The 10,712-nt window shown below is 31.0% G+C and overlaps 1 protein-coding gene across 1 annotated transcript in view; it reads right to left on the reverse strand.

Moving 5' to 3' along the window:
* Positions 1–10,712, reverse strand: part of nrm (neuromusculin) — an 84,772-nt gene that overhangs the window by 27,282 nt on the left and 46,778 nt on the right. The window contains exons 7-14 of the mRNA XM_018537573.1: positions 7,157–7,307; positions 4,576–4,687; positions 4,148–4,326; positions 3,437–3,781; positions 2,657–2,923; positions 1,844–2,200; positions 1,183–1,443; positions 576–833 (exon numbers count right to left, since the gene is read on the reverse strand). Coding sequence (XP_018393075.1) covers positions 576–833; positions 1,183–1,443; positions 1,844–2,200; positions 2,657–2,923; positions 3,437–3,781; positions 4,148–4,326; positions 4,576–4,687; positions 7,157–7,307 — 1,930 coding nt within the window. The remainder of the gene's footprint in view (positions 1–575; positions 834–1,182; positions 1,444–1,843; positions 2,201–2,656; positions 2,924–3,436; positions 3,782–4,147; positions 4,327–4,575; positions 4,688–7,156; positions 7,308–10,712) is intronic.

The following is a 10,712-nucleotide window of genomic DNA, read 5'->3' on the forward strand; positions in this document are numbered from 1 at the left end:
TACGTTTAACTCCATGGTGGGCTGTAAAGTGACAAACTCTACTAAATATATTTGTGATGGACAGATAATTATACAGAAATATGTTATCAGATCTATGTCTCAATAGTATTAAATGATTATTTCATATAATAAGAAAACATTAACATTATACGAAATAGTTGAAGTTATAATAATATCGTGACTCTCCTGATTTATATGAAATGTACATCAATTTATATTAATTGTCAATATTTAAAAATTGATATTATATAGTTTGATTTTTTATCACTTATTCGTAAAAGCTACTATTAATGGGAAACGATTTTTTTTCTCTTCATAACTTCCCAATATAACATAAACTTATAAACTGTACGCACAATCATTAGAAAAATTTTTTTGTATCATACTGATATTTTAATATTTTTTCGTGTTTTTGCATCGCATATTTTTTTTTGAATTTCTATATAAAAAAATTATTACGGAATGCAATAATATTTTCAAATAATTCAGCTGAAATGTTTCGAAAAGTACTGCTGCTATTTTTGCAAATATAAACACGATATCAGCGAATCAATGAAAAGTTCATTGTACCAAACCTGGTATATCGCGTTCACACGCTACGGAATGGCCGATTGTGTTGTTTGCCCTGCACACGTACGTCCGTAAGTTAGTAACTGAGGTATCAAGTGGCATGTAACTTTTTCCGTTTCGCATTTGTGCGACCTGCTCCAGCGAGTCGTTTTCGTTCTTCAATGACCAAGTGAAATCCGTCTCTTTCGGATTGGCAATGGCTGAGCAAACGACATAGTCCTGGCCCTCGAAACGTTCTTTTTCTATGTGACATTCTGGTTTAACTGCATGAAAAATATGACATCGCTGTTAGACGCCAAAAGAACGTAGAAAAATTATTAAAAAAAAATTTTTTTTATTAACAATGATATTTTAAGAAAGGCAAGTATAAAAATACGAAATTTTGCATTAAAATAGAAGATCCAAATCGAGATGTAAAAGTATGTAAAATTTGGAAGAAATATTATATATAATAATTCTCACTTTTTTCAATTAAAAATATTCAGAAGAATAAGAAAATTGCAAGATTAACTTTATGTTTATACATATGTTTCTTTTTATAATTAAACAAATATAGAGATTTGAAGTTTTTAATTACTTATTTAAAAGTCTAAAGAGACGCAAAGAACGTACATTGCACATTCATGATAATTGAGATATTCAAGGAGCCATGACGATTCGATGCTTCGCAATAGTAAGTGCCACTACTACGCCGTGGTATTGGCATTTTCAAGTCAAATACATGACCTTCCATAATGGTATCAGTGGACCCTTCGCGAAACCATCGGAAGTTCGGTTTTGGTCGCGCTTTCGCGTTACACTCAACGGTTTCCGGTACTGTATCCACTGTCACATTGATTATCTTCTTCGATATTGTGATATCCTCTGGGGGAACTTGAATAAAAAATTAATTTTAGTCATCCATATATCAATACGAAAGAATATGAAAGTCTACGCGGCAAATTTAAATTGAAAATAAACTCTTATTTGAGATTCATTTTTCTCTTTCAATTTTAAAATATTTTTACGAGTATATATATATATATATATATATACACTTGAAAAACAATTTTACAGAAATTGTTATTTTATATTTACAATAAATACATTAAAAATTAAATTATGTTAAAATGTCTTTTATATTTGTTTAACATTAAGTTCAGTAAATTCTCTTTTGTGGAACAAGAAAATTTGTTCTTCCCACAATTTCGCTAAATAAATGGACCGTTATAAAATGGAATGTAAGCAAGTAGAGATATAGCCGTGCAAAAAAAGAGATTTGAATGAAACGTACACTCGACATGAAAGTGGGTACTACTCTCCACGCCCGCACCGATTCCGTTGCTGCTGCTCTTGCAGGTAAATTTGACGTTATCCTCAGCACGGTCTAGCTGACCATTCGGCCAGATCGTCAGATTCCATATGAGAGTCGATTGCATGCTCTCGAAGTCGTTGGTCCTTGGGTCAGGTGGATGATAAACGTTCGACACGTAGTATCGATTCGTTTTCGTGAAGTCCATGGGAATGTCATCTCTCAGCCAGGAAATAGTGCAGATCGGAGCACATTCGACCCAACACATGATGCTCACGTTAGGCGCATTATAGACGTAGCCGCGATACGAATGGAGCTTCTTAATGAACGTCGGGGCCGCTAATGAGAAATAATAACTCTCGATTAAGCATAATAGGATTTGTCATTTAATAATTATAAAAAATATTGGACAATCTATTTATATCGCTTACAGGAATAGAAGAAATCAATTTAATATAATATCTTAATGTTACATTAGATTTATCTTGAGATTTATAGCTGTATATTATATTATATATACGCTATATATACGTTAGGTGATATTTGAATGAAATAAGATATAAAAAGAATATCTAACTTAATAATTTAGAATTTCTCTCAGAATTTTTAAATTTAATTTTGATCAAAATGTACGTTTCAAATGTGTAATAAGCTAATAAGTAAAGTGAATTGAATTATTTGAATTTTTAAATATGTTACACTATTAGGTTGGATTTTGAAATGTTGTCATGAAAGTCAATAATTGCTGGATACAGTTTTAAGCGCGTATAAGCGCAACGTATGTATTATACTTACCGGATACGTCGATAAACGTTGTGGCTGGTTCTCCATCACCAGCTTCGTTGTAAGCTAGACATGTGAAATTCGCCTCGGTTTCCAAATTAACCGACTCGATGAAAAGTGTGGCTTCGTTCTCGTCTGGAAGTCGGTGCCAGCCGCGCAGCCACTTGAAGCCTGACACTCTCGGTCGGCCGGGATCCAAAACGAAGCAAGTGATGGATAATGCTTGTTTCTTCACCACTTGCCGAGGTTCATACGTTATCGATGCCGGGCCGGGCTTATCTGTGAAAATGTTTCAGGGATGCAGAGTACGAAGAAAGAGGGAGGAAAGGAAAGAGAGAGAGAGAGAGAGAGGGGGGGGGGAGAGACAAACTAGTATCCCATGCTAAATATAATTCGATTAATATATAATAAGATATTGTAGATAAACGATATTGGTCACGTACATATGCAAGATAAAGTCCATAATCGATAATTTATTGCTGCAGTAATTAATGTTGAACACAAACGACTGCTTTTACAACATATTATTTGATAATATATTCCAGAAGCTCGGGATTATTTATAACATCATTCCTTTAAATTTTTATTGACAAATAAAATCAAAATTTTATTGACAAGTAAAATCAATATTTCGAATATAATATAATTTCTGTTTGCCATTGAAAAACAAAAAATTCGAAACACGCGTATAATGGACTTATAATGTATTATAGTGGGAAATGTAATAGGCGTCACCAATTTCTGTTCTATCATCACGTAACGAATGAGTGACAGGTGACAAAGAGGACTTACAATAAACTATGACAGGCGTGCTCGGGGAGGTCGGTCCCCAACCAGCTTCGTTTTTCCCTTCGCAGGAGTAGTTGCCGTGGAAGGTGCGGCCGACAGATTCCAGCAGCAGCTTGCTGGGGTCGATGTCACAGAATGCCAGTGATTCCTCGGAGCTTGTTGTCATGGCAGTGCTATTCCTCGAGCAATCCGGAAGTTCTTTCAATAGATCTCCGTCCAAATACCAACGGACGGCTGTCAGTATCGCCGGATTACCGGCGTCGACTTCGCACGTTAGTGAAACATTCTGACGATCCGCCTCGTTCACAGGTGTTTCCGGATCCATTATCACTTCTGCCACTGGTTTATCTATGTAATAAAACGCGATATATATATATATCTGTTCCGGCATAAATCTCGCGCGAGTTCGAAAGTACATCGCGCACCGAGTTCCTTTCAACTTTATTCCCGATGTAATCGCATAGCTTTCAATGAAGCTGTCGTTTTCTAATAAAAAGATTAACTGCGCTTCACGGAAAGTTACTGCCGCGAGAAATAAGAAGATAAGGTTTTGCCAAAAGTACAATGGGATTCTTTTGGATTTAGATTTATTACTAACCGGCAAAGCTTTATAATCCTCGTAAGATGGTAAAGATTTTAGATTTTATCGACTGCTTTTTATCACATTTAGCAATTGACTTCTGTTATCTGTCTTGTATAAAAGACGATACGTACAAAAGACTGAAACCTGTACGGCATCCTCGGAAACGGTTGGACCGGCGTTGTTTTCTAGGATGCATTTGTAAGAACCCATGTCACTAGGAGTCGCGTTTTTCACTGTGAGTGCTGTTTGTTCTGTGATTCCACCATCGTAATGTTCTTCGTTTAACATTAATTCATCGTCGTCTCGTAACCTATATCACCCGATTTAGAGAGATATATAAAACGAGGAAATAGCATTAACTTTATTTGCTAAGATATAAAAGCAATGAAAAGGAAACAAAAATATCTTTAATGCTACTCTCTGTATGAATAAAACAAAAACGTCTTGAGCTGCTAATTTATCTAACAAAACCAGCCTTTATTTCCCACAGGAAAATGATCGTTATCCTAAAAGATTCATTCAAGCTAGTATATATCTTCATGTAGTAATGGCCACTTACCACGTCACTTTTAGTAGCGTAGCCGGATTTGCCTCATAATCGCAGAATATTAAAAAGTTGTCTGTCTCGTTAACGGTTATGTTGTTTGGCTTCATTTTAATTATTGGCGGATCTAAAGCATAAAATAATTAATATTACAAACAATGAAAATCAACGTGTAAGATTTAGACACAGAAATTAAATATTTATTAATGAAAAATCTAGTGAAGAAAAGGAAAATGTAATAATAGCTAAATAAAAATTGTTTAATTAAAAACAGATAATTCTGATTCTTTTTCCAACGCTAATAAATTTATTAAAATTCTTTTTATGTCTGTATCTTTTATATCAATTTTTTTGATACTTGTCAAGCTGATGTTGAAGATGAAATGTTTTAAAGAAGAATTAAGTTAACATATTTCGTTATTATATTATTAGAAACAGATTGAAAAGTTAATTTTTCTTGACATTTTATCTTATTTAAGAATCATGTATTTTTAATTTTACTTTTTGTGAAATAAAAATTCTCTTCCTTTTCTCGATATCTAAAACTATAAAGATTTTTCTATCTTCACGATTGTCTTTTGTTCCAAGATGGATAACGCTGAACTTAAATTGAATATAAAATTTAAATCCGCTCGGGTCACAATATTATGCACTTAACGAGTCCTAGAAAACACGGAAGGGGTATAAAACAAAATTCTCGTAAATACGTAGACGCGAGAGTTGCTGTCACGATGCAAGCCGGAGAGTTGGAAACGTGCCAAACTCGATGTCTGGAGTTTCTCGTTTCCAATCCATGGGTAGTCCTCGTTCTGGCTACAAAACGAAAGTTTCTCCGCCATTTCGCACTGTAACTGGAAACATCAGGGAGATGCACAATCGTCCATCTCTTTTTGTCTGTTTCCGTGCTCGCGTAATCAAGACATCACATTCTTAAAAAAGTCGTAACTCTACTGATGATGATTTTGAGTTGAACGAATCATAGATCTATAATTATTGATATTTTTAAAAAAAGATGATCTATAATACGTTATCGTAGAATGTTAGAAAGAAAAGGAACTTTTCTTTCATTTGTGCATAATGTAAAATAATTATTTCAATTTTTAAAATTGTAATTTAATAACTTTTTTTATAACTGTGAATATATTTCCATTTTCAAATATATAGTATTAGTTGAAAGCTTTCACATTTTTTAATGTTTGGATAACACGGAAATGAAATTACATTTGTGAAAATTAAATTATTCCATCAGAAGAAAATATTGTAAAAGCATCTGCAGGTATATGCGAGGAAAAGTCCGATATATCGATGTTGATCTACTGAAGCATGCGACTGGAAAATCGTATAAACGTTGCACGACTTATGTGAGCCAATCTCTCAGAAAGAGCAAAATAAATGTTTATTAAATGTTCAAACGAAAAAATATTCTGGAATGAAGCTTCTTAACTTCCATCACTTCAAAAATTTCAATTATTCCTTCTAAATACATTTACTTTGATTTCTGCACCGTAAAAATTCAAAAGCCTGCAAGATTTTCAATTACGTTTATATTTTCTTTTTCTAAAATTATTAAGTTTATTCTCCTACTATGATCTATTTTCAGAAAATTGTTATTTTTAAGTATAGAAGCATAAATAGCTAGAAATCTTTGCAGACAGGAATAAATCTACACACACACACACACACACACACACACACACACACACACACACACACACACACACACACACAAACACGCACGCACGCACGCACGCACGCCTACTTTATTACAATTTCTAAACTCAAAATGATGGGTTATTTAAAATCTCAATTTCAGCTTTTCTCCATCAAAAATTATATGTAAATTTTACGTTACATTTAATTGGAGTATAAGGAACGAGTTTTTGAATTCGATAGCAAGTTAAGATTCTACTGATTCTAGCGTTGCCAAGTTATGTTAATTTGCATAGCATTATGCTGATGAATAGCGAACGGGTATGTGTAGAGTTATTTATTTAAAGGATTTGGTTCATAAGGACTAAGTGTATGCAAATGTTAATAACCGCTCTTGTAGCTCACAGTTTCTCGTAGATGTAGAATATGCTTGCTGTGGTATGGAAATGTGTGAATTTCGAGTTACAACACAATCTTGTTGCAGCAGTCGCTATTTTAACGCTATTAACCGTAATTGTTACTATGAAAAATGACGAATTTATATTGCCTTTGTTGTTATTTGTGGAATGAATGGAATCAATTATTATCTGATTCAACTTGTTTGTGAGATTACTGGATGTTTGCTTAGATAAAATTGTATTTTATCTTTCCTGAGCCAATCCAATCTGATTCGATTTTGTATGACAATTTTGATTTCAATCTCTTCGCGATTATTTTTTTAAAAAGACATATATTTTTTTATGTGTATATTTTTAATTATACATATATTTTTTCTTAGGAAATTAAAATTTGAGGATATTTGACAGATAAATGAATAAATGAATATACAAATGTAAAGAATTAAAATCAAAATTATTATACCTATCAATAAAGCCATAAAATACATTATTGCAAAAGAATAACGGATGCTAATAATTACTAACTCATCTCAACTTGTAATACTTACATAATACTTCGATCGTTGTTGCTTCCTTCATTGGTTTTAGGTCTTCAGTACGAGTAACCGAATTTTCGGCGTAACACTTGAATGTTTTACCGTTGTCGTATACGGATGCAGTAAACGCGAGATAACTTATGGTTTCGAATGTACTATCCTCCTATCAACAAAAAAGTTTTAAGCTATTAATGGAAAAATATGTAAACTATTTTGTAAGGTTCGCTATACATATTGTTATTTGAATTTATACGTTTGAACATTGAAGATGACCCGAGCGAGTTTGAAACGTTTGTTTATTAATCTTTTGTTTTTGCAATAATTTGTTTATATTCTTCAATTATGTATTTTATATATTGTTTGTTTTTGGTCTAAATGTATACATGTTTTTTTGGCTCGTAGTCTTTATATCTTATTTAAAAAAATATTTAACTTTGAATATTTATGTCACTATATATTTATTGAGTATTAGTTAAATGCTTTAACAGTATTTACCTGTAAAAATAAGCGTGCATTATTTCTGCGGTTCTATTATTTTTTTTATTATTCTCTTCTTTGATATAACTAAAATTATTGTTTATATATAAACTATCTTATTTAAAAATATTAAATATGCAATATAAAAAATGATATATAATGCAATTATATTTAAAGATTAATTCTCAGTAATTTAATTCTATAAGCTAAAAAAATAGAAAGCAAAATGCAAATAATAAAAGCGATTCAATTAGCTTTTATCTGTTTTAATAGATTTTAATTAACTTGTGTCTCATATATTGAAAATATATTCACGTTATCATGATATGTTTTAATCGCTGCCGAACATTCGTGATTCATCAAAAAATAGATTTCTATATCAATTTCCAGTTGGCGAAAAATAAAAGTAACGCAATACTGCAAGCGCCTATTGGAAGCTCCGTACAACTTTAAATCCGTAATTGTATAGTGTAATTGAAAAAGTACTAACAAGTCGATATTTGTAACGTATACTTTGTTATATATTCGCGGTAAAAGTGATCAATTCGTTCTTTCGAGTAATTGTATGTTTTATCAGTACTACAGAGATACCTATACTCTGATTTAAAATATCACGTACAACAATAAATGATTGCATAAGAACTAAATTAATTATGTTCGCTTATTAATAAAAATAAAATTATTTTTTTCTAAAATGACTTTAACGATGTCTTTATATTACAGTAAAAAATAACTTTATTAGTAAGAAATGATTTGTATTATTTTTTATATCATTATATTCACGTTATCATGATATGTTTTATACAATTATTTTATGTGGTTTATAAAATCTTTATGTTTTATATAATTATTTATATAATTATTCCTTTATTTTCATTCTTTCTATATAAAAAATTGTTATTTTCTGTTAGTAAATTAAACATTATTTCAAAAATAAATTTTTTAATATCATTTAATTAAAAATGTTTCTACTTGACAACAAAATGTGAGATTTTAGAGATGAGTAGAACAAATTTTATGAAAAATCAATTTTAATTATCTACCAGTTTATTAAATTATTATTAAATTGTTGAAAAGAATACATTCAATTTATTCTTGTAAATTTTTTGAATAATTTTATTATTATATAATTAAAATCATATATGTGAGAATTAAAAAATAGATGCGTGTTCCGTGTATTCCTAGCATTTGTTTTTGAATAAATTTTATGTTGTATTCTCATATTCTTCATGTCCAATATGTTTTGGATATAATTCTTTTTCTTTTAGAAATTGAAAATTTAATAAAAATAAAATTAAGTTCTTTTTCTTTAATAGCATCAATTTGTTAGGAGAATCCGCAAAAGCGTACAGAGCATGGAAATAACGCTTCTCGCAAAAATCGTTGTAAAGCCATCTCCTGCTGAGCTTGTAATATCCTACTTCGCGCGAAAGGGTGTACTCGAGCTTAAAAATGTGATCCTCTTAATCCTGTTATGACGTGACGCTCATATTGGCTGCAGGAATTCATGGCATGTAATTGCTTGTCACTGGGTAGATACCGGTCTGCTATCGTGTGCAACGTTCTAAACGGATTCAGTTGTATCGTCGCTCATCCCGTAATCAAGCCTACTTGATAAACAATACAATTACAATATCCCAATTATATGGAATTGCAAATGTTAAGAATATATTGATAATCGCAATTATGCGAACTGGTGATTTAATTAATAACGATTCGTTAACTTTGCCGACGTGCCGAGATGCAACGGTGATGATTCTTCTTCAAACATCGTTAATTAACACCACAAAATGAATTAAATTCGTTGTGCGTGTGTTATCTTGCTATTCCATGCTATTCGAATATTTATCTTCATATTAAAATTATTCAAACAAATATATTTTTATATTTGCGAAAATATTACTGCGCGCAATGTTAAATTTGCATGCAAAATAACAAAAGGTTATCACTGATGTACAAATCATGGTATAACTGAAATAGGAATTTTTATCGATTGAACATTTTATCGATTGGTCCAGCTCTAATATATAATATAAGATTAACTTTAATCGCGGTCTAATTTACTGTTTATTTTTTTCTAATTCGTAGAAGGAGTAAAAAAGGAGAGAGATATAGAGTAAATTACACCCAGATTAAGTTAATCTTATATTGGTGGAACCGGATTATTTTTTATCTAATAATATTTTGTAATATTGTTAGTTCAATTCGTGTATATGTCGACATAAAGAGAGTGGAATAGTAAGAGACAGTTGATAGACGTCTTTATTTTAAGAGAGACATTTTTTTTCTATACATAAAGAATTTTTTGTTATCGAGACGGAATGTCGTTTTATCTACTTTATGACTTTTAACCGTGACGACATTTTTTTGCACTAATTACACGTAGGTGCGAGCGGTCTCGTATGCAGTCATTTTGCGTGCACGCGGCTTTATAGCTTCAGATACTTCCGTAATGGATTTATGATAGCTGCGTGACGCCTACGACTTCTACATGCATATACGTATACGCGATAGCGCAGCGACACGATATATAGAGGAGTCTAATGATTTTTCGATGCCACCGCTGCCGTGCAGCCACTCATTCGAGCATGAAATTGATTTTTTACAAGTCAAGAATAAAACAGATCCACGTGACTTGAAAGTAAATGACGATTTCTTGATGCTCTCATTTCCGATTTTATTCGATTTTATATATATATATTTAAGAATGTATTACATATATTTTCAACATAATGAAAAGATTCTGAAAAAATTGCAGATGATTATTCTAGATCATTAAATTTTGTAACAATAAAACTAATAATAAATTTTGCGTGTTAATAAAAAACGTGTTATTAAAAAAAATTAGAGAGATTATTATAAGGTAATTTATATATGTATCTAGTTTATGTAAAGTATAAATATATACATTTGTAAAAATATTTAGATATAATATATTTTTTATATTTCAAAATCTGATTTAACCCGCGAAAAAAAAGTTAATATATTCTAAATAAAAGTCTTATAAGTTCTATATAAAGATTTCATCAAAATTCATATAAAGAATTTATAAAGTCTTTATATAACCTTATAAATAAATGCATACCTGTAT

Source organism: Cyphomyrmex costatus, unplaced genomic scaffold, assembly GCF_001594065.2.
Source record: "Cyphomyrmex costatus isolate MS0001 unplaced genomic scaffold, Ccosl1.0 scaffold18, whole genome shotgun sequence".
In the NCBI taxonomy this organism is placed as follows: domain Eukaryota; kingdom Metazoa; phylum Arthropoda; class Insecta; order Hymenoptera; family Formicidae; genus Cyphomyrmex; species Cyphomyrmex costatus.